Source organism: Sander vitreus, chromosome 7 (assembly GCF_031162955.1).
Source record: "Sander vitreus isolate 19-12246 chromosome 7, sanVit1, whole genome shotgun sequence".
NCBI lineage: Eukaryota > Metazoa > Chordata > Actinopteri > Perciformes > Percidae > Sander > Sander vitreus.
Window position 1 is genome coordinate 17,071,500 of NC_135861.1, and position 24,482 is coordinate 17,095,981.

Genomic DNA, 24,482 nt, shown 5'->3' on the forward strand with positions numbered 1-24,482 from the left:
CGGTAGATTTCTCTTTTTAATAAAAATACACAGATGCTGGAAAAACAACAACAAACAGAAGTATTGTAAGAATTGACATTCAGATACTGGTCTACATGCTAGTCATGACCTTATTTCTTTGGATATTTATTGAGCTCTCTGTAAACTCTGATTTAAACATTATGATGAAACATATGATCAAACTACTATATGACTGATCCTCATGAGGATATTGACAGGTGAGATTAATAACATCCTGTCAATCCCATCACCCTGTCTCCCTAAAGGTGGACATAGTGAGGCAATAATGTGTTATCTGGAATGATATGCGAGTTTTGGACATTTCAGCAGTTTACTTGATAAATGTAGGTCGATATGGCCATGTTTCTAAAGCATCCACACAGACAGGATTTGCAAAAGTCTCTCCCAAAAAAACAACAAAAAGAAGTAACAAGACAACATTTAAATATACCAAAACACCCCATTTGGATGTTGATTTCATTCACTTAAAAATTTGGCAAAATATAGACTTTTGACTATTCCAGTACAACACGTCACTACTTTTAGTCTCACAAAACTGGCACAGTACATCTGAAACCAGTCAAGCAGAAATGTATATGCAGGGTTTTCCTGCATAGAGGAATATTTGGCGCCCCCCAAAGAGGTTTTAGCCAGCCCCAAAAGGAAAATCACCAGCACCAAGATAATAAGAATTGAGAATAAAAACAGCAATTCAAATCCTCTCCGAAGGTGTTTAAGAGTAATTTACCAAACAACAAGCAGAACATAAACTATAAGTGCTGAAAGGATGTTTTCTTTCCTCACCACTTGAGGTTTCTGCCTAAAATGGAGTTTTTCCCTCACCACTGTCGCACTAAATGCTTGCTCTTTTTATTACTGGAATTGTTGGGTCGTTGTAAATTATAGAGTGTGGTCTAGACCTACTCTATCTGTAAAGTGTCTTGAGATAACTCTTATGTTATCATCTTGTTATGATTTGATACTATAAATAAAATATGATTATTATTTCTCTTAATCTGTTTGTTAATTGGGATACTTTTTTACTCAAGCATAATATACATTCGTTTATCAAATTGTCAGAAATAACAGGGAAATGCATAGATTTCTGTCAAATAAGGTAGCATAGACTCGTTTCGTTTACTGTACCCCACAGGTGTCAAACTCAAGGCCCGCAGGCCGAAACCAGCTCATCACAAATTTGTATCCGGCCTGCATATCAATTTAATGGCACGTTCATGCCACCTCGGAATGACAGGGACCGCCCCCGTAATTACGTTGTTTTTCCGACTACCAGCGTTCACATGGTTAGGATGGTCGGGATGCGTGTTCTTCTTCTTCTGTTATATTGGTTGTTTGGCATAACAACTTGTTGCATGACTGCCACCAACTGTTGGCTGTAGCCTAGAGCATCAGGTGTATGAAAACCTGGTGAAAACATTGAGGCCAAAATAATTTGCTGCTGTTTTCTTATGTGAGCATACAAACAGCACATTGTCAGGTGTTTGTGTTATCTGCAGGACAACGAACGGGAAAGGACACGGATAAGGTGTTGTTTTTTTTTATACATAGGCCTATTTATGAATAATTTGAAACATGTTATGTCTGTGTATGTTTCTCAGCAGAGGCGTGTAGGGCTTTATGTCGACAAAAGTAAAAAGAAGCGACAACAGTGTAAAAAAGGCCTATTCTGAGCCAGGAAAAACCCTGTAATTGTGGTCCATCTCATCAATACATCTCCCCCTCCCCTCTGGTTCCTTCCAGTCTCAGGTCTGTGTCGTTTCTGCCCAGCGTGAACAGACTGACTACAGCCATCAAAGCTGCCAGCATCATGACTGCACAGCCTCCAAACATGTGTCTGGTTCCGCTGCCCTCCTCCCCTCCACCTGTTCCTGATATCTCTCCATGAAGCGCCAGCAGCCCTAGGCAGGCCAGCAGGTGCAGAGGCAGCCGGAACCAGGCCAGCACACCGGCCCGCTTCTCCTCCGGGATCACCCTGCTCTGGAGAAAGCTGACTGCAGGGAAGTAGAGCCCACAGGCCAGTTCCAGCAACAGGAAGGCCAGAAATGATTCATGAGGTCTAGGTTGGCCTGGGACGGTGGAGAAGGTCAGCATGAAGAAGGAGAAGAAGGCCATCAGCACAGCCAGGCAGAGAACATGGCCAGGCTGTAGACGGTAGCGTGTGGAGGTGGCTAGGCGGTAGAGCAAGGAGCCAGCCATGCTAGAAGCCATCAGGCAAGAGAACACAATTCCCAAAGGAGGCCCATGAGGGTCCAGTACTGGGGTCCACAGGAAAACAAAAATATATAGGACACTTTCAAACAGAGCCTGCACTCCACCTAAGAGCATGACTCTCCTGTCTGACAGCAGGCAGCGCAAGGCTTCATGGCAGCTGCGTGAGAAACGGGCCCTCGCAGACAAACGGGTCCCACCTCCATTTGGAGTGCCAAGAAGTAGTTTTTGTTTGTCCCCTTCAGGGCCTTCTTCGGCCTCTTCCTTGCCCCAGTCTGTTAGCACCACCCAACCACAGCACACCAAGCAGGGGACAGCCAGGAGAAATGGAGCCACTGGCCCCAGGTGGAGCCATTCAGTCAGCAAGTTAGCCACCAGCCCTGCTCCCACAGCGAGCCCATGATTCCAGGTAGCAGCTTTGGTGAAGGTACTAGGGATCCACTCCTTGGGAAAATCGTGAACGTCTACATGGCGGTGCACATACCAGGATTCAAATGTGGTGGTAAGCAGGGATGTGGACAGACCCCCCAGGATCCGACCCACAATCAAAACAAAGTAGTCTGTGGACAGCTTGGTGAGACAACAAGCAGAGTAGGACAGGCAGAAGAGAAGACATGTCTGTCTGCGGCCCAAGACTTGCGGGAGCCAGCTGGAAAAAGGAGCAAACAGAACACAGGAGGCCAGGCCACACACATATAAGATAGCTATTTGGGATTCCAGGAAGCTGTAGTGGCGGTACAGTTTGTAGAGGTAAGGACCCTGGAGCCAGTCTGCCCACAAAGCCAAAAGGTATGCCCGGAGGAATATAGTCTGGAAGCGACGGAAAACTGGGTTGGCAACAGCAGTAGGAGTAGACTGAGGTGGGGTGAGGCGGCGTGCTATGAGCTCGAGGCCAACACACAGGGAAAGCAGGAAAATTATGGCAAAATATGCTGTCACCAACATGGTGTGATTAACTGCACCCACTTGAAGTCAAACCTGAGGTCCTGGGGCGTTTTCAGCTCTCTTCTTTCTATTTCTCAGCACCTGTGGAGAGAAGTGAAGACAGAATGAAGAGCGTTGGACGTTACCACTGAATAAGTTAGCTTTGTTAGTAATTCGTAGCTAACGTGGCTAATAAGCTTTTACTTTTAGGTATTTAAAGTTAACTAAAGATATAACAAAGAAGACATAAGCCAGTTATTACGGCAGTAGAGTATTAGGATAACGTTACTCGTCAATGACAGAACGCTTGACTTGTGACAGTTCAGGTTTGTTTACTTAAAAACGTATAACGCTGGCACCTAGAAGCTATTGTTATATAGCTAACGCTAGCCTACAAGCTAGTGCTATCGTAATTTGCGTCACTATCCTATCATATGTTTTCCACTATACTGTAACATACATGATACATCTTACCGTGCCATTTGACAGCGGTCCCATATTAGTTACACCACGACGTACAAAAGTGATAACATTAAACATAACTAAGTGATGGTTTTTGATATGGTAGCCTCTTTAACTGTCTATGATGGTAGCAAACAGACCATTCACTTCCGGGATCCTGGGTATATTATCTCACCACAAGGTGGCGACCCATCACTTGCCTTCTGATTTCCAGGGTAACGCTCGGAGAAAGTTGTTTCATCCCGTGTTGCAACTTTCTCAGAGGGCCAGTCTACTCTTAAGGTTGGATTTGATTCATGGATTAATAGTTCGTTATTTGAAGTAGACTAAGTAGTTCCTGAGTTCCTAAGTTTTTTCCATGTTTTTGATGAAATCGGCACACAGACTCCATTAATGTAGCCTAAGCTTATTGACAATTATTTACGTTGTTGTTCTCTGTCTGACCTAGATTTCAAGCTATGAAGGCAATTACCCCTCTTAGTGACTCTTAACATGCACACCCTAACAACACACAGGTATATTGTGTTACTTTTGTGTTACTCCTTTCATTTCTGAGATGCAGTCCTAACCAGTGGTGGCAGAAGTACCCAAATCCATTAGTACCAATACCGCAATGTTGAAGGACTGCGCATCCAAAATCCTACTTAACTAGGCTAAATATCAAATGTAAAAAGTAAAGACTGATTGTTCTGCAGTAAAGTGTCCCCTGTGACTGATATGTTATTATATATGTAATTATTAGATGCATATACTGATGCATCATTGCGCAAGCAGCATTTTATTGTAGCTGGTTGAGGTGGAGAAAGATTTAACTTTCTTATTTACAATTCGGGTAGTTTAGTCTAGGGGTTCCTAACCTAGGAGTGGGACTCCTCCAAGATAAATCTGAGGGGTCATGAAATGTTTAATGGGAGAGGAAAGAAGAAGAAAAACAAAGCTCAGCTGCACACATTTGTATTTATTTTCTGGACCATTTTTAATCTTTTATTTTTTTGTGTGTGAAATATTCAGTGATTGTACCTTTTGGACCTTAATACATTATTGAAATGAAACTATGCAAGAACTTTGAGGGGAAATCAAAAAGTAGAAAAGATTGGGAACCAGTGGTTTAATCTTTAAAATGCATTATATTTTATAATACTATGTTTTATGTGAAATCTTAATCTGCAAAGTAACTAGTTAAATATGGCTGTTAAATAAATGTAGTGGAGTAAAACATACAATATTTCCATCTAAAATGTAGAGTAGAAGAATAAAGCAGCATAAAAGCAGCAAGTAGGCTACCTCAAAATTGTATGTAAGTACGATACTTTAGAGTAAATGTACCTAGTTACTTTCCACTGCTTGTCCTAACCAAATCTTCTTTACTGCATTTTGCCTGAATTGACACATAAAATGACACACAAGCAAAATAATACATAATTCAAACTTTATATCATTATATAATTTCTATTTAGGAAGAAATATTTACAAAATGTACAAGATGCTCAGTCAGCATTAATCAAACAAGCAAACAGTGAGAAGACCCATCAAATAATATCTCTCACCCAAAAATATCTCTTGTGTTTGTATGACAGACATTGGGGGCAGAGAAAGCTGGGTGCATGTGGAGTGAGTGCTGGTGATTTCAGGGATTATGCTGGTTGGTTACATCATCTGATAGCAGGAAGTGTGTTGAAGTCATCAGAGAATCCCTACTAAATATTCTCCTGTGCAAAGCCCCCTTGGCATGGTCAAACCCCCACCAAGGTCAGTACATTCTTCTTTATACCGAACTCATCTGTCCAATCCATCACATCAATTCAGTCATTGATACACAGACATAGGGTAACATAATATTTACAGCAAAAAAAAAAATAGAGTAATTAATAAACCCAACATGCATGGGGCTCCTCCATCAGTCGTTGTTATACGATATAGTGACGCAGACACACTATTTTTGTGAAATAATACAAAATGCCATTGACTTATGAAGTTGGCATATTTAAACCCAAGGTGTGCCAAATGTTTTCTGGAAGATTAGTCAAAAATCGTATGAGACAGAATGCATCCCCTTGTGTACAAGTGACACATTAAAATACTGGTCTCGTTCTTGTACTAATGCAGATGGTATGTTTGTGAAACATTGATACACAATTGCCTTAATATTTCAGATTTCGCTATGTATTATTATACAGGTTCCCTTTCTCTTGAACACATACTGACATAGTCAGTCACCAATAATGGTCCCTAAGTAATAACTGTCTTTCAGCAGCTGCTTAGTGATGGCCTGTCGATACTGTACGTCTTAAGGAATACACAGAAGTAAACTGGCTTTTATTCTTAAGTACACTTGATATAATGAGAAAGTGCACACATGATTTGTCCAGAATGGTAATACTAAATCTATATGATAATACTGGAATCATGTCTCAAGAGTTGTTGAGGTTTATGTGTATACATGAGTTTGTGTGTTTATTTGTCCCAAAACATAGCATTAAGATCAATAGTGAGTCAAATATATGTCCGCTACTGCCCTTATTTATCCTTTTGAAAACCACCCCTTAGATTGCACAATTCCTTGTTTCTCAATTTTCAAGGAAGTCCTGTCCTTGGTAGATAAAATCAGTGCATGTGTGTGTGGTGGACCGTGTATTCTGTAAAACAGTTTGTGTCTCTGTGAACAAGCGGCCTGCTCAAGGGTCAATGCGAAAAGCCAACAGTTTGTCGGAGTGCATGTTGTTGAGGGTGCACAGGTCTGGTAGGCGCAGGAGGAGTTTGGGGAAGAGGGTGCTGTCATCTGGGCGACGGCGAGTAATCAGTGACCGTAGGGCACGGATCAGACCCTCTTGTAGCTGCTCCACAGCCCGCATGTTAGAGATGCCAGAACCATCTGAGGAGCATAGAGGGATGCCAGTGTGAATGGTTGACAGACACAGTTACTGCATTATTGGTTCATTACCAGCTTTTGTCACTGTTTTCCTACTCGTGAAGTAAATATTAGTGATGGCCAAATGAAGCTTCGTGAACCATTTTCTCTTTTTTCTGAGCCCACTAGATGGGGCTCTCTCTTCAACAAAGGGTTGAAAACACACCGAATTGCCATTCCTTTAACCTTTTTCTTTGAACAGAGAGCACCATCTAGTGAGCTCAGAAAATAAAGAAAATGGTTCATGAAGCTTCATTTGACCATCACTAGTAAATAGTGCCTTTCTCTCACCTGCAGAGACCAGAACCACAGCCATAAAGAGTGCCATTTCATCAGGCTCTAGCCCCAGGGAGCTCAACTTCTCACTGAACTCAAACATCGCGTCCAGCAGAGAGCCCATGCCCAAAGCTTGCAGGGTGGACAGGGGGTAAGTTTGGCCATTCAGGAAGGTCACTGTACGCTCCTCAGCATTGAACAAGGTGCAGAACCTCACCATCAGAACCTTAACAAACACGAAACAGAGAAAAAATAGAGGAACAAAAAGAGTTTGAGACAAATACTCGCATCAGTAATACATTTGGACTTACAAAGAAGGAGTCACATATTTTAAATAAATCATCTGAAATGTATGTCATTACCTGGAAGGTGCCTGATTTGAGCAACATGACCTGGTCTTGTTGGCTAAGCTCTTGAAATCCTGGGATGCCCTTGGCAAACTCTACCACTTCCTTGACAGCAGGAGTGAAACACTGCGAGAAGGATTCCCATATCTCCTGACTCGTGCGCTCTGCCCCTGACACAGGCCACGCATTGAGAGGACAGGCCTTAGAGAAAGACAGAAAGAATCATAAGTTGTTTGTCAGACAAGATGTATCACAAGAGTCTTGATCTAATTTAGTATGCTTCCTGAACTTACCAGCACTTTAGCTCCTGAAGCTAATTTCCATGGGCAGGATGGCTGATTTTGGGTACTTCCTGCATTGCGAAAACTGTTATTATTGGCAGAGCTGCCCCTTTGAGAGGTTGTACTGTTAAACTGATCATGATTCTGATTTGTTGACACTAAGTAGGTGTAACGATTGTTGTCCACATTGTGAAACGTAGGTTGTTTGTCGTTAGGGATAGCTGGGCATAGAGTGGCAGCCGCAACAGGGCAAGACTGATAACTTTGGGCGGAGGTGGGGAGAGAGGAGACTTGGGTAAAACTGGCATCCTGAGAAAAGGTAAACGTGTTGTTGTTGGGGGTGATGTTAGCCCTCTCGGCTGCTCTCCCTTGGCTGTTGCTGCTAGTGAAGATGTCACGGTAGGCTCTGGAGATGGCGCCAATGGCCTCTTTTGAGTTGCCATCTTCTGGGGTGCTGGGAGTGTCCCTCGCTGAAGGTGAGTCCACGTCCACAGCAGCTGACTCATTTAGGCTGTTCATGTAGTTCTGCATCTCATCCAGAAGTCGCTGCTTTTCTCTCTTGGGGATGCGGCCAAAACGCACAGCTAGGGAAGACACAAGCAGTGAGGACAGATCAGCTCTCAGTCATTGTGACAACATGGACATTTACACTAGACACATTTGTTTGTTTGTTTTTTGCTATACAGTGGTGCCCTTTAGGAAAGACAGGACTGCTACTGTTAAAGGTGACTATAAATGAAAGCTAAGCATGGCGAAAGTTACCTTTTACACCTCTTTATACACACGCATACATCAAAAGCACGACATCTCTTAAAGTGTTGAATGATTTTAAGGAGAATCAAGTAAGTTGTGAGATGAAACTTCCCTCTTCACCAATATCCCCATCCCCCTTCCCACAGTAACCATCAGCTGAAGAGGCTATTCATAGACCCCCTGCTACCATCTGCCTCATCCTTTCCTCTATCAACCCCTGTCACCCTCCTCTCCCACTCCCTTCCTGCATTTGTAAGTAGGGCAGTGGGGCAACATGAGCATGATGTCACTGGCACTGAGATTATGGGAGAGAGAAGGATAAAAAAAGAGGTGGGCTTGACACAGTAGTAAGAATATAAAGAGGACTGACGTGTGAGGCTGTGATGCATGGAAAGTGAGTGAGCGTGTGTCTGTGCGTGTGTGCAAGGTGGCGTTAGATAAGGCAGAAGTTCAGCTGGTACAGCTTCAAAGACTTTTGCAAGTGTAGCATATCTGAATCTTTCAAGTGTAGCAGATCATTTTGCATAGCAGCAATAATATTTGTAAAGCAATGTACTGTTATACCCATTTGTTAAACATAAGCACTTTACATGAAAACATAAAGCTACAGTGTTGGGTCAAGTGAGTTGATTTGCTTGGTCCTGTAATATGCACAGTAGATATTGCTATGTTTACCAAATATACAGTAATCTGTTCATTGCCAGTAGGATCCCTTGATGAGGATGGGGCCAGTAATGTGGCATGAGATGAATCCCTTTCACATGGTTAAAAAGAAACAAATGTGGACTAGTGAGTTGTCGCTCTAAAAATTATGCTCTGGTTAGAGGAAGAAAAGTGTGCCATCATGCTAACGGACTTAAGATTTCTCCTACACTGCAGAGCCAAAGTCACACAGTTGCCTGGTGTGAAATCTGGGTGTACTATTTATTGTGGGCTGCAGGCAGTTGCATGCGGTTTTCCTGTTTTTGTAATGATTGAAGCAGAGCAAAAAGGGTTTCTAGGTTGTGGTCCTCAACACTTTCGGCAGTCTCCTCTAAGAGGGTCGACCTGACTGTTTGTTCTCTTATTAACATGCATTTTGCCACACTATTTTCTCTGTGAAGCAAAAGTGTCAAACACCTGCCGAAATAACACTGACCTATTTACTAGATTAGGCAATGCAGAATGTACTGGAGGGTGGAGATAAGCAGAAACCACACTGAGAGTAAGAAGGCAGGCAGAATACACCAAGTAGGTCATGATGTATGAGTACACTATAGGCCCAATTTTGTATTGTTTTTCTAGGTCAGCCCAGCTGTTTCCTTAATCTGTGATGATAGGTGATCAATCAGTGTTCAAAACTAAAACTCGGTGATGTGAGCATTACGCCTGATAAAGTCTGTCACAACTGTTTTCTGCATCCCTTGCTTAATTGTTGCCCTATCCCTCATTAATTGCAGTAAGATGTTCCATGGGCATACACAAGGTAATCCAGTTGACCCTGTTCCAATTTCCTAAAATAATTCCTGTGTTTGCTGCAGTATTCCAGATGATAGATAGCTTCGGGGACTTCAAGGCTCCTCTCCTCATAAATCACTGTCTGAGAGGGAGATGCAAGAGAGCTGAGGGAACATGGTGGGGACGTGGGGGGGAGAGGCTATACTAAACAAGAGCAAAGAGTTAAGAGTATTGTGGGAGGATGCTGCAAAGGGCAGGAGAAAGACACTTAGAAACTTAAGAGAGTAATTCAAAGCCAGATTGTAAGCTTTGGCAGTGTAGTGACACTGTAGAAGGGCAAGGCAGGTGCAAGTCTGCTGATGAAGTGACTGAGCTACTGGCACGATGACCTCAAAAGTCCTTCCGCATTACATCTTTCAAACAGACCTACATATGAGTACTGTGCCTCTTTCAGGCCATCCATTTCCCTGCTGCTTTGGCTAATCAGAGCACTGTGGCATTCTGGCAGAACTGCATGAGGTCCTTAAAAATGTGTGAGGATGTCTCACCATCTCTTGACATGCCAACAGAGAGGCATTTCTTGAAGCGGCAGTGCTGGCACCGGTTGCGGTTCATGCGCATGATTAGACAGTTCTCATTCTTCACACACATCTTGTAGTTGATGTTCTGCTGGATGCTGCGACGGAAAAAACCCTGAAACGAAAAAGAAATCACGTGAAACTGCTGCACTAAAAGCAACATATTGTTGAATCACTCCATGTCATTTTCTGATCAGGGGCTTACCTTGCAACCCTCACATGCATGGACTCCATAGTGGAAACCAGATGCAATGTCCCCACAGACTTTGCAAAGCAGGACCATTCCACCGGTCTCTGAGGAAGAGTAAACCGATTGTTAGATAAGCTGCAAAAACTTCAATCAAGGTATAATAATAGCTTTATGCATATCAACAGTAAGGAAACATTTACTTGTGAAAGTTCCTGTGAACCCACATGGCCTCTTTCCTGCAATGGGGTGTGCATAGGTATGCTGTGGAGTGGCTGCCACTGGGGGTGCACTGTAGACCTCTGGGAACTGGAATATCAGTTTGGAGGATGATGTGGTGCACCCAGCTGCCCTACATTTCAACGCCCCAATCTCTGTGAAGGCACCCTCCTCTGGTGATGAGGGCTGGGAGTGTGAAGAAGGTGACTGTGTCTGGTACCCACTGGAGGGGCTGCCAGGGCTGCCGGGGCTGGGACTGGAGGTGCCAGAGGACCCTGCATACAGGATGACTCCTGCAGACAAGGGAAATAATGGAGGACATCAGACCTCTGAGCTGAGAGTTTGGGGGCAGGTGATTAAAAGTTGAGTAAAAACTTATAATTCAAGCATGCGTCATTCACATATTGATAAGAAGTGACATTATTGTTATTATTTTGTGTGCCCCATACATGTGATAGTTGGTCATCCATATTTCCTTAAAACCCGTTCAGCTACTCTACAACTTTGGATGCAATGTGATGTAGGCTAATTGCACAATTTCTTGGCATCAGTCAACGCGTTGCCGCATCCTTTAGCGCAATGGGCGTAATGTTGAAGTAAAGAAGAAAGTGAGCGCTAAAAATAGCCTACTGCTGGTAGCACAGCAACAAAACAGGCAGGCTTCTGGTAGAAGCACCAACGAAGAGCTACTTTTTGAAAATAATTCCTGCGTCATGCTAATGCAGTATTTATACCCTATAGGAACCGTGTAAATATGTGGAATGTTTTTTTTATATATATATCGTCCAGCTGTGGCTATTTCTGAAGTCTCTCTCTCTCTCTCTCTCTCTCTCTCTCTCTCTCTCTCTCGTCATGCGAGCTGAGATATGGCCTCACGTGTCTGCGGGGTCTGCTGCTTCCTCCGCTCCAATAATAGCCTCGATTCCCTGGCACCGTGCCCAGCGTCAGCTAACAGCACAACACCTGACCGCTGCCTCACATGCATGGTCTCCTGACACGGTTACTGCCAAATCCGCAGTCTCGTGACACAACAATCTGAAGTCAGATCTGTGTTTACAAACACATGCTGACTGGGAAGCTCCCCGGGCGTGAGGTGGCACTAAGTCTCAGCCACTGCTCTTCCTGCGCCACTGACAGTCGGAGAATGTGAGTCACGTTTTTGCAAAGGAAAAGCCTCAACTGTATGGACTGGACTGGTGCAATAATAGCCTATACTAACAACTCAGTAGACAGTTAGAGTTCAGCAGAGACACGTTTAATGACAAATTATAATACAAGTTAAATTAATATTCAAAATGATTTGTCCAATTTAAAACGTCATTAATTATTGGTTGGCACATACAACTCAAATGAAATAATTTCCAAAAATCTTGTCATACAGTGGTTTAACCCATCAGCCTTGTATAGGCTATGTAAATCATGCATAATTATCATGCATCCCTGTGTTGTGTGTTGCCCTATGCTGCACAAGGTATTGGTTTCAGCTCTAATGTTTGGATAATCCCTCACCCAGAAGTGTTGGTGTTTTGTTGACTCAAGCCAGAGCCATACACAGACCCAGCAGATGCAGGCCTGAGCCTTACCTCTTCCTGAGCTCATATGCACACAGTCATGGCCAAACCCCAATCCACCCAGACACATTGCATGCCTACCTGAAGACTCACATGTAGGCTACAGCCATTTCCTATGAATGATTCCTACAGCCACTGTGTCAATTAACAATCCCTTTTACAGTCTGTTTTTTGAGTAGTGCTGGACGGACACTATAAAACCTGCATGTGTCAAGTGTCAAAGTCAAAAGGTTATTACAATAAACATTGTAGACTCCCTTTTTCTTACATTTATTATTATAGCATTTTGCCACCCCTTATGGTTATAGAAGACATTTGTCCACAGTCCTCAGCATGGTTGAGGGAAAACATAGCATAATGATATTGTTGTTTGCTGTTTTTAATGCAAACATTGCAGAACATTAAGAATGCTAACATTGCCTAATATTAAGACTAAAACGGCATCAACTTCTAAATTGAACAATTTTACATGTATTCATTTATTTCAAATACATTAAATTCCTTAATGCCCATGTTAAGCTTAGCCTACCCGTGCAAATACTAATCTGGAGGCAGGCAGAGAAACATGAGCAGTGGCACAGCAGCTCCTGTCCTCCCTGTTTCTCTCTTGTCCTTTTCTTACTTTCACTTGTTCACCTTATAATGCGGGACATGGATAGGCAGCCACAGATAGCTTGCAGTTAAGGTGACCATAATGTTTATTTGCCCTTGTGGTGTAAAGTTAATTAACATGGCATATGTGTGGTTTTCTTTCTTATGGATAAAGCCATGCAGTGTTTATTATGCAATAATAGGAAATAATGTAGAATATAGGCCTAGGCAATGGCCGATAGAAAGAGTTGTGCTACTGAACACAGTCAACCTGTAAGCACTGCTTTGGTGTTTTCAGTAGACTCAGACTTGTGTAAGTAGGTCAGTATCACAGGAACTTGGTAGAATTGTGTGTATGCACCTCCAGCATCTCTCCAAACTGACGCTGCATCATATGCAGTTACCATGAGGAACAGAACTGAACACAGTCGATAATAGGCTAATTTATAAACACCAGGATATGCTTTTAAATCTATAGTCTAATAGTCTGGGTTGTACAATTGTGGCGGCTACAATTGCTTAATGTCAAATGTTGAAAAACTTCCTTTTCAGGATTGTGCGATTTTATCCGCAACAAAGATGCAGCCTCTCAATGTTTCTAATCCGCTATCTGTTTCAGCATCGTTTGTAGAAAGCAGCGGATGACAGGACAGATGTGTTTAACAGAGTCACGTTACCGCTGAAACACATCCTTAGCAGATGTTTTCCCTGAAACGATGAGTTGAGGGAGGGATATATGTTACAGTCAAAATCGAGTCAGCTTACCGCACTGGTGCTTTCAATACAAGCAAAATGCGCATGTGGCGGGAAAACGTGACCAGAGAGAAAACAGTTAATGCATGGAATCGCTGACCCACTGACCAAGCTCACCATCACCGCAGGCGGCATCAGCACAGAAAAGTCCGTGCTAGGAAGCGGCGGGAGGAGGGCCCCGGTAGGCATCTCACGCGTTGCACGCGGCTCTGCGAGGGAAGGCACGTGAGGAGGCTTTTGACCGAGCGTTCACTGGGAAGACATGAAGCTGCGCGCTCCAGCCAGAAGTCAGTCCTTCCACAGCCCGACAGGGGCTTATAATTAAACAGCCAAATTAAATGGAGCAGCGTGTTATGCGGCTAGGTGGTCTGACTGTGCACCAGCAGCAGCACCGCCTGCACTGTCAGCCAGACGCTGCAGTAGGCAGCCAGGGCCAAGTTTGTGAGGAAATGCATATGATAATAGCATTCCTCTCTAATATATAGCCTAATCACTTTATTACTGGTGAATTAAGATGTTTAACATACACTTTAGTTGTTTTCTTAAAATCTCCTTTTATATTTTAGATGGCTATACTATGAGAGAATGGGTTCAGTTGGAAGAGGTCAGTTGTACCACTCAGTTTCTTTCATTCCTTTGCAGAAAACCTCTACTGGCAGAGTGTCAGAAGAGGTAGTAGTGAGTGAGAACTTATTGCACGAAGTTCATGGGAAAATTGGTTTGTTTTTTAAGATGAGCATAATTTAGCAGCAGCTACATGTAATCTCAATTTACTATTGGTGTTAAGAAAGACTAAATAGCCTACTTGTTACAACTGACACCCACACAATACTTGACCCTCACATGAGGTCAAGGATGTAGGCTATAGCCTACAAGTTTAATGAAACTATTCATTTTGGCAAATAGGCTACAAATTCCAAAAGTCATCTTGCATTTTGCATATTGAAGGTGCAGTTATACATTTTCAAATATTAAACTACTTTTTTTTTTTTTTACTGATTTTTTAAATTTTTTTTAATTTGGGACTAAACTGTTACAACTGATCCTAAACTTCCCCATTACATTTATACGATGATGAAATACATAATAGGCCAACTGTTATGACAGTATATATCTGATCTACAGTATTTGGCATATAAGAAATGCAATTTAATGATTGACTCATACAATCATCTTTTGTGTAAATTCTGCATTTGCATGCAACCCCACAACCCAATCATCTCTGCAGGTGAAATAGGGGCTCTGAGTCAACTCTCTCTCTCTCTCTCTCTCTCTCTCTCTCTCTCTCTCTCTCTCTTTTGATCTAGACTTTATGAGCCATACAGTCCCTGCAGCCATATTTTTGCCCAGTTATGATCTTTGTTAAAATCACTGCACTGACCTCATGAGGGAAATGAAGTCATGTGCATTCCAATTACTTATTGAAACGTTCAAGGTCAGGGAAACCAGTTCAAGGTGGTCATTTAGATTTAGATCGTGAGAGGAAGAAAAAAATTACAAAAGACTGATGGAAAGTTAAAAGATGCACTGCCATTTAAAACTAAAATAAGCATGGTGCCCATCACCTGTGCTGGAACGTGACTGCCGCTGTTGTAAAGGATTCACCGTCAATTACGAGAGGAAAGCAGAAAGCATGTGTACTTTTGGCTGACCTCGACAAAGCGCTAATACCACTTAACGGGTGGAAGTCTTTTTTATGCTGCAGGCACTTCAGCGATGACCTTAGAAACAAACACGCCCTTTACACCAACGTTTCTTTGTTCCAAAGTTTGTTTGTAAAGTTCTGGCTCTGAAAGATTATGATTATGTGACAGCCAGTGTATGTAGCTCCACGTGAGTTTGTTTTTATGGAACAGGAAGTCTCACATATGTCGCGGTTTGTTGTCAGTCCAGGCGCTGCGTTTTAACATTTGAACGCAGTGCAGCAACTTTTTTGACAAGTTTGCGTAAAGTCTTACAGTCATTGTACTTTTATTGAATTTAGGAACAAATTGACGTGATTAAATAGAAGCGAACTCGTGCAAATATACATAAACCAATAAAACAGAACTTAGACACTTTTGTAAAAATACATTCGTTCAATACATACGTTCACCTATGCATGGTAGAACTCACACATATAGGTTGCACAATTGCCAATTATGCACATAAATAAAAGTGTTTACATGTTTTACACAATCAAATAATAGCCTAAATAATGGAAATGACACTTAAATATTTCTTACATTTAAATTAAAGTTTTATTTAAGGTTTATGTTGAGTTAGACAAAGCTAAATAGTAGCCTAGCCTATTCCCCTATTGATTGTCGGCAAAAACATGAACAAACGCTAAACAATGACCCGTTAATCAACTCTGACTCTTGTGTCTAAATCAGCATTGCTATTATAATGGTTTTACTGGTTAATCTTACCACCACCAGGGCTGTTATCCATTTCTTTTGCTGATGTCGATCAATTTAAACAGGCTTGAAGATAGACGTCCGTGAATGTCAGACTGGAGCAAAAGTCTTTTGAAGACAGGAGAAAGTAAAAAAAAAACAGCTTTGCGTGAAACACCTGCTCACGGAGCGCAAAAAAGGGAAGAAGTGATGGAAATGTTTCCAGTGCGCGTAAAGTTGTTTCCCCAGTAAATTGTAGAGATGTGTCTTTCTTTTAGCTAATACAGACTGGTCTTCTCAAAGATAGGCTATATGGATGCCTTCTGTGCTCAGGATACTGCGCCTCTGCTGGGATGTTGTACGAGCGGAGATTAAAAGATTCTCATGAATTCCAAGAAAATAGTGTCATCTTATCTGTGAACGCTGTCAGACTTGACACACACACACACACACACACACACACACACACTGATACAAACACCCACATCAACCACGTTTGCTTGTGAGTAGGAAATGTGACCGCCCTTTCGTTCGCATAACTTGGGTTGTGTCTGTTTGTGTGGGATTTGGCTCACTCTGTATCTCGCGGAGTCCGTTCTCTCTCTCCTTCACGCTTTTGTGCGTTTTCATTGGTAGGGATCTGGAGCGGAGGGGAGTTTGATGCGCTTATTCGACCGTGGTAGACTATGTGTTCAGTAAAGCCACGCTACATGTGCTCTCTGCATGTGCAGGGGAGAGCGCTGCCCTACTGATACACATTTTATGCAAAATACGGAGCGTGTGGTGTGCAGGGATGGAGATTGGAGGATGAAACACATGGACAATAGGCGTGGCTCACCGTGACTGCTTGTTTTCTGACAAGCAGTGCTGCAAACGGTTGCAAAACACTATTCGACATTCCAAACATTATCATGCCAAGCAACATGTGCCAGGGAAACTGTAGAAGCGCAACCTTTGTCATGCCAACAACATGTTGTTGGAGCGAACAGTATGTTAACACTCAATTTCGGCTGAAATTTAGATTTTGATTGAAATGTAAATTACATATTTGATTATTATTTTTTTTTTTTACAGTCATTTCATCCTACTCCTAATTTTAAAATCAGTTTGCGCAACAATAGGTTTTTATAACATTCTGTCAGCAACAAACTTTGCTGTGTGACTCTGAACATGCAGGTCAACTTTTCACAGCTTGTGGAAAGCGCCCCTCAGTGACAATTCATGGCATTGACACATAAACAAGATCGATTGATCAAGTTAGTTGAGTTAATGTTGATATTGCAGACAAACAATTATAGTTTTTATACGTCAAATGACGACTTTGTCATAAAGTTCTAAACACAATTTTGATTCACTTAAAAAATGACACAATATTGCCTAAATGTCTAAGGTTATCAACATTTTCAATTGTAAGACATAAATACTTAGCACTGGTAAATTAATGTTTGCTTTTTTATTATCAGGTTTTTACCAGGAATCTAATGTAATGGTTTTTATACAAAGCTGTAATAAAAGTAATAGTTTGTATTATTATTATTATTATTATTATTATTATTATTATTATTATTACATTACATGTTTTTGATTTGCTCAACGTTAGAAATAATAGGCTCCGTTAGAACGCCAGAAATAGCACATTTAGTATTGATTTACATAGCCGACATCCATCTTGACTTACTTATGTATTTTGTTATTTTCTTAAGTAAATATTTGTTTATTTGTTTGTGGGGTTTCAGTCTTATCCTCATTGACAGGACATGTGCTGTAGTCCTCCTTTCAGTCACTAGGGGGAGTCACAGTGCCAGAAATCTCCACGCACTGTAGCTCCCATCGACGCCCCTGAGTTGCAGTCCGGGACACAATGACGGATTGGCAACAAACGAAGGTAATCTGACATATGACTGAAATGATCTCTGAAGCATGAGACCAAATGGCGTGATCTTTACAAGCTGCTGTGCTGATGTGGAGGATCCATCTGAAGACTGTCCCTGACTTTGTTTTGTCTCCTTAACAGAAAACTTCGGTGTGCGTGCGCTTGTCATCCACTATTTATGGTTCAAACTTCGGGGGGAATGCGCTCGCGTTTGAAGCCGAAGCATAGGCTACGCTATTCTAGGCGAAGAAGGTAGGATTGTGTACTTTACATAAATCATGTCGTGATTAATTGAATGTGTCTAAGGATAAACGTAGCAAAAGCTGCGTCAATCCGGGTGTGTACTTACTGTAGGCCTGTGTGTGTGTGTGTTTGTGTGTGTGTGTGTGTGTGTGTGTGTGTGTGTGTGTGTGTGTGTGTGTGTGTGTGTGAGCGTGAGCACTCATCATGAGAACACGTTATGGCAGGGCACGAGATAATTAGAGGCTGCTGAAACTGTTTGGGGACTGAGCAGAACAGAAGTCGTTGCCAACATACACACCTGCACTGCTTTCCCTGAGGCTTAGAAGACAGTCTTCTTCAAGTGTTTGTCTGTATGTCTGTCACCCATCCCTTAACCCCCCCCTTCACGCACCTTATTGAATGTGTGCTTTATGTGAATGATGTCAGTTAGATGTGTTGCTGATGAGAGACTTCAGTTCATTCCAGGCGGAACCCCCCAGTTTGTTTTAGATTAGCTTCCAGGACGGGTGATTAAGCTCAGGAAAGCAAAGCAAATGAGTAAAGAATGCAGAAACCTTTCCAGACTTTGTGGAATTAGCCTCATGGAGCAGGGATTTTTCTTCTGGGCAGAAAAATAGCAAAAGCAGACTCTTATCATACGAAACATGTACCATATACATATTTAATATACCACCCAAACATGCCAAAAGCAAATGAAAACTTTTTTTCATGTTTCCTGCTCAGTATTTAGTGCCCAACTTTCTCACAAGGGCAGTTTTATGTGCAGGGAAGGAGGCATGGAAAAGAAGACCTTTCCTTTTGAGCTCACAGATTTGCAGTAATTACAGAATCACTTCCATATGTGGCTCTCTGGCTGCCTTCTCGCTGCCCCCACCACCCCTCTCTTCCCCAGTGTTCTTTCTCTTTCCCTCTCCCCTCTTTCATTTGCATTCTCCACTATTCCTCGTTCTTTTCTGCTTTTATTTTTTTGGCATTCTGTCATGTACTCAGAGGATTTTTTTGTAAAACCACAGCTTAAACAAAGTTTATGATAATCAGAACATCCTGGCATTTTTGGCAAACGGCTGCACTTTTTGGTGATTCAATTAGACCACACTTGCCAAAAAAAAAAAGTTTGTGTGCTTCAGTAAGAGAGGAGGGAGAGAGAAAAGAGACATGGACAGGAGAGGGGAAATGTTGAAGAATACGGAAATATGAAAAAGAGCAAAACAAAAGAATGGGAGCTCAGTGAAGAATTTGAGAGGCAGGAGCGGAGCGTAAAGAAGAGAGAGGTGGAACAGAAAACGGCGAGAGGGAGGGCTGGAGTAATGCTTTTTGACAGAGGTGGGTTCAAGATGGGTTCATGGTGACATCATGGCTGATTTTTTTGAGGAAAGTATAGACAGGAGAGCCGTTCACCTTTCAGTGGCACACATGTTGGGGAATAGGCAGAGCGCTCATGTGCTGGCACACACGCTGGTAGCTGTGTCGACAGCCTCTGAATGCACCCCAAAATATGCACAAAAACCATACACACACACACACACACACACACACACACACACACACACACACACACACTCTTCTCTTTTTATTTTCCCTCCCTTTCCCCCTTTTGTTTTCCCTTAGTTTCTTTTGCAGTAAAAACGCTTTTGGCTCTCTAACTGTTCCAAGCTTTGTGCTCATTTGTTTTTGTTAGAGGAGTACATAGTGGTATATGCCCTTCGGTCCCTAACACATAGTTTTCTCTTTTGCCATGAGTAACTCATTTTCCTGTGAGTAGTATTCTTCTGTGTATGTTTTTACTTCAAGGCGGTTGGACTCGAAATGAGCGCACTTTGCCAGCCTGGATGAATGAGCTCCTTCATTTCACAAGATGTGTGTTTAAGTCTGTAACCAAGAAAGTGCAAGTGTATATTTGTGTGTGTGTGTGTGTGTGTGTGTGTGTGTGTGTGTGTTTCTGAATGTGTGTGTGCAAACATGTCTTGTGTGTGTTCGCCCTACATCCCCTGCCTGTCTCAGTGTGGCACCAAACTTCACATGACATCAATCTGAATGTGGGGAAATAGTGATCTCATTACAGGCATCTTGTTACTGATTAAAACCTACCGCCACAGGCACCAGCTCCCTGCGCCCCTTCTCACCTCCCCAGAACCAATACCATCAAACCCCCTCCTCTCCTTCTACAACCCGTCCCTCTCTCCATCTCACCCTGAAGTTTTCTTTCCCTCCCTCTTACTATTTCACACCCCTTTCTCTCACATTCCCTGTACCACTGGCCTTCCAACCCCTCTCTCCTCCCCCTCTCTCCATCTCGCTTTAACCCCTCTAACCTCACTTCCTCCCTCTCTTGCTCCCTCCATCATCCCCCCTTTCTCTTTCCTTTCCTTTGCTGCTTTTCCTCTGCCAGTGAGCCTCAGGCCTCTGCTCCATGGCTCTGTGAATGCAAATACGGGTAATCTAAAGTGGAAACACACGACTGAGTACTATGTTTCCATGAATATTTCATATCTTCATAAACACACCCAGAGAAGCTGCAAAGCCAAACAATGCCTGTGTTTGCTGGATGACTTCCTGTGAGGAATTGCCTCTCTTGCGTTCGACTTTTTGTCAGAGCACACTGTGTCAGGATTGATGTCAGGGCAGTGCGTTGTGATGTCACAGGCTGAAGTTAATGATACGAGAACGGACGGGGCCATAGGCTATGTTTCCAGTGGTGCCCAGAGAGAGAGATAGCACCCTGATCTATCTTCATTATCCCCCACTCTGCAGCCTCCCAGACACAATGATCATAAATCTCTGCCTGGAGCACACTTCACTGACACTGAAACACAAACACTAGTAACCTCTGACCTTCTCGCTGCTACTGCCTACTCATACTCATCCATGCGCGCACACACACACACACACACACACACACACACACACACACACACACACACACACACACACACACACACACACATACATTCAAAAGTGCAGACGTGCGTGCTGTAAGAGCACACACACATATGCAAAGCCTAAACACAATCCCTGCTGAAGCTCACTGTCATAATTTAATAAGGAGCACAGCATGCCCTGCGCACTGACACACACACACACACACACACACACACACACACACAAACAACTGCACATTCTGACACAAATGCATGGTCGCGGTCAGTCTGATCGGCATCACACTGACTTGAAATTCACACTTTACAGTTAGTTCACATCACTCTAATGGCTAATATAGGGTTTTTGCAGCACCCTATGGCTGTATTTAGTTTCTTGTTTCATATTGTTTTCATATTGCTGATTTAGTACTGCTATGTAAACAGTTAAGGGATTTCTATTAGCCTTAGTGGCCTCATAAGCAACACATAAATCAAATGTAAACAAGATAAGGATCAGCTGAAGTGCTTTTTTGCAGTATGGCTTAGATCTGTGCTTCCTGAATATAAGGTTTCTGCAAAAAGGCAACACTGCTTATCCATTCATTCACCCAGATTATGTACCAGCAAATCCACATCAAATGTATAAAAGAGCATTTCACTAGGCTACTGTAGACCATATGTGGCTGTAAAGATCGGAAGCACATATAGGAATAATGAGAGCGAGACCGAATACTTGTGTTTTTTTATTATTATGATGGCTTGACTTTATCCTGGAGACATATTGGGGTCAGTGTATTTGGGGATAAGATCTCTGCCTGTATCAGGCCAGTTTTGTGATTTATAAACACAATACGCAGCAGTTATATCAGGTCGTAAATTTACGATAGCTGGGAAAACCAAAAGAGAAGTTCTGCATGATGCATTGGTTGACAATTCTGCTTCAGACTGTGAAATTTGGGAGAATGTGAAGTGATGCGTGGCCGATACGCCTGCAGGGCATCGTTTTAGATGTAAGTAGTGCATGTATAAGTTGGTTATTTTGAAAATGCTTGCTGCACTTGGTTTAGATATTAAATAGACTAGATTTTTCTTATTTAAGTGTTGAAGAAGCATGCATGTATTTAAATTGACTTGTTTGGGGTTTTTTTCTTCTGAAGGTGTAGATTATCTATGCTCTGCTGCAGGGGCAGAGGTAAAAGTGCCTGTTGAGATGCCAGTAGAGGTGTGCCCTCTCCTCCCAGTTCTGAGGTTTGAGGTGCTCTTCATAACCAAAACAACTTGAGAAACATTACATTAAAAAAACAGGGCACACGCCCAGAACCACAAACACATAAACAGAGATCTGAAACATATGATCTCATATGGAGAGAGGGGCACGTTCAGGGGCACACCCAAATCTGTCGCTGCTGCTGCTGCTGCACAGCTCTGCCATCTCACCCGGGACTTCCCTGCAGCTGCTGTGCCACCACGAGTCGCTAAAGGGATTTTAGGTACCAGAATCTGCAGGCTGTTTTTTTGAAATATTTGTGATCTTAAAAATGTTTTCCAAACTGCATAATGTTTGGCAGAATGTTGACAGATATTATGTATCCTGAAAAAAATTTACTCCAGTTTTGAATGCCAAATTATGTTTTAGTTTTCTTTGTGTCCAAAACTTCCTTAATTATTTTCACAAGGGTTCTCATGCGTTCTCTAATATTAAGTCCTATCAGTAGTTGTGCCATCAGTAATAATGGTAGTGATTTATTATCACTGCTGTGGGAAGATTGTCACAGAAAAATTAGAAGCAATGAAACACAGCGCCAAACACACGAGTTACACAAAAACAGCACCTACATGCCTGTATTGAGCAGACAAGTAGGGCAAAAGTCTATCATGATTATTCTATAAATTGATCACACTGGGAATAAATGACTAGGTGAAACTATTTAAGCCCGAGACACACCAAGCCAATAATCGGCCGTTGGACAGTCTGGCGAGGTCAGTGACTTGAGTCTGTTCGGTGTATTCCGTACCGTCATCCGTCCGAGGGGCCGTCGGCCTTCATTTTGGCCGATTTGACATGTTGAATCGGAAGGCGGGCACTGCCGGCAGTCGGACTCAAATGACCAATCTGATTGGTAGAGTGCTAACCCGGAAACGAGGAGCGGGATGAGCGTTACTAGAGTCTCTCAAAATCTGACGAAAATCTTTTAAACTGACCTTTGTCGATCTGAAATGAAGACAGATTCAGCAACTGTATGGCCTATTTCTCGCTTAAAATGTTTTCAGAAACACGTTTCGGTGAACTATTTTAGTACAATGAGATCGTATTCTGAACAAGCCGCCATGACAGTCTGTCTTTGAATTTCTGGAGAAACCAGACCCACGTGACGTGTTCGTCCAATCAGCTGCCGGTTTTCATTTTTGGGCGACAATACAGATTAGCGCCGCCTGCTGTTATGGAGACGTATTACGTCTCGTCGCTTTGGTGTGTTCCAAGGCACTTTTTTGACCAACTCGGGGAGACTGATCAGTCCAACTGCCTTTTCTGCCGAGGGTCGGCCGTCTGCTCGGTTTGTCTCGACCTTTAGACTTTCTTGGTAGAGCAAACCTATTGGCTTGCCATTAAAGCATCATCTGTGTGAAATCAAAACATTATAATTTTTGTGTTCAGGATACTCAAACATCAACTGAATTTATAGATTAAACACGAACGATCTAAGATAACGTCATAGCTCACGCATTTCGACATGCACAAATAGTTTGTAGGTAAACCGACTCTTTAGCCAAGAAGATGAAGGAGAAAAAATAATTCACCCGAGAGACAAAGAAGGGAGAGAGAATTAAAAACAGAAACTTAAGCTCTCTGGGCCTTTTTCTTCCCTCCAGGCATTTTGTGGCTCGTGAAAAAATGTGCTGTATATTTGAAGTGTTGGGTCACGTGACAGAGGAAGGCTTTATGAATCAGAGAGTATAATTATTTCTTAGTGAGTGAGAGAGTGAGTGTGTGCTTGTGTTTGGGGAATGAAAGAGTGATTTTAAGAGGTAAAGACTGCGAGAGAGGAGGAGTGATAGAGAGAGAGAGAGAGAGAGAGAGAGAGAGAGACTCACTGCTACTCTGTCTTTGCTGTCAGAAGGACTCTGATGAACGTTTTCTCCTTTTCCCCCAGCTAGCTCCGCTCATCGGACCGTTCCGGCAACTGCTTCATCTGTCCGTCTGCCTCATCAACACTAGAGCGGGTGAGTAATTTATTTTTTAAAAGTTCAGAATCTGTAACTTTAGTAATTGTTTGTCTTCCTTTCTCTCTCTCTCTCTCTCTCTCTCTCTCTCTCTCTCTCTCTCTCTCTCTCTCTCTCTGTTAACAAAGAGAAGGAAAGAGAGAGAGACTGCATTTTTGTTGGGAATGGGTCGACAGTTTTAATTGAAGACAGAGACTGAGTGTGTTTAGCACACTCAGTCTTGAGAGGCTTTGAAACAATTAATCATTGTTTGCCCTGCAATCCGACCAGACTTTCATGTGTAAACACTAAAGCGTCCTAACACACATGTCGTTTGCATGCAGTGTTTTAGCGTCTTTGTTTCTTATTAATGTGAGAGTGACACTGAGTTTATATGAAAATATACTTCAGCA

The 24,482-nt window shown here is 42.5% G+C and overlaps 3 protein-coding genes across 5 annotated transcripts in view; 1 reads left to right on the forward strand and 2 right to left on the reverse strand.

Moving 5' to 3' along the window:
• Positions 1-3: 3 nt before the first annotated feature.
• slc61a1 (solute carrier family 61 member 1) lies at positions 4-3,767 on the reverse strand. The gene is made up of 2 exons (XM_078255025.1): positions 3,628-3,767; positions 4-3,255 (listed from the first exon to the last, which is right to left on the reverse strand). The coding sequence occupies exon 2, from the start codon at positions 3,172-3,174 to the stop codon at positions 1,726-1,728; it is 1,449 nt and encodes a 482-aa protein (XP_078111151.1). The 5' UTR covers positions 3,175-3,255; positions 3,628-3,767; the 3' UTR covers positions 4-1,725.
• A 1,260-nt stretch (positions 3,768-5,027) lies between these two features.
• nr1d4a (nuclear receptor subfamily 1, group D, member 4a) lies at positions 5,028-16,552 on the reverse strand. The gene is made up of 8 exons (XM_078255026.1): positions 15,928-16,552; positions 10,586-10,894; positions 10,401-10,489; positions 10,166-10,310; positions 7,440-8,011; positions 7,162-7,347; positions 6,815-7,025; positions 5,028-6,487 (listed from the first exon to the last, which is right to left on the reverse strand). Exons 1-8 carry the CDS (start codon positions 15,947-15,949, stop codon positions 6,291-6,293), a joined length of 1,731 nt encoding a protein of 576 aa, XP_078111152.1. The 5' UTR covers positions 15,950-16,552; the 3' UTR covers positions 5,028-6,290.
• A 1,160-nt stretch (positions 16,553-17,712) lies between these two features.
• The window catches only part of rarga (retinoic acid receptor gamma a), a 45,274-nt gene continuing 38,504 nt past the window's right edge, over positions 17,713-24,482 (forward strand). The window contains exons 1-3 of one of the 3 annotated variants that reach the window (XM_078255028.1): positions 17,713-17,779; positions 17,909-18,019; positions 24,021-24,090. The gene's annotated coding sequence lies outside the window, so the exon portion shown is untranslated. Of the gene's footprint in view, positions 17,780-17,799; positions 18,020-24,020; positions 24,091-24,482 lie in introns of those variants that run through there. The other 2 variants (XM_078255027.1, XM_078255029.1) reach the window with 2 other exon arrangements.

What these genes read in the sequence shown, in the direction of transcription:
- slc61a1 (XM_078255025.1), bottom strand. Translation starts at nt 3,174, where the DNA reads ATGTTGGTGACAGCATATTTTGCCATAATTTTCCTGCTTTCCCTGTGT.
- nr1d4a (XM_078255026.1), bottom strand. Translation starts at nt 15,949, where the DNA reads ATGGATAACAGCCCTGGTGGTG. An exon ending in TCAAATCAGGCACCTTCCAG is followed by an intron (nt 7,026 to 7,161) that starts GTAATGACATAC and finishes GTGTTTGTTAAG; the next exon opens with GTTCTGATGGTGAGGTTCTG. An exon ending in TGTGGTTCTGGTCTCTGCAG is followed by an intron (nt 6,488 to 6,814) that starts GTGAGAGAAAGG and finishes TATGCTCCTCAG; the next exon opens with ATGGTTCTGGCATCTCTAAC.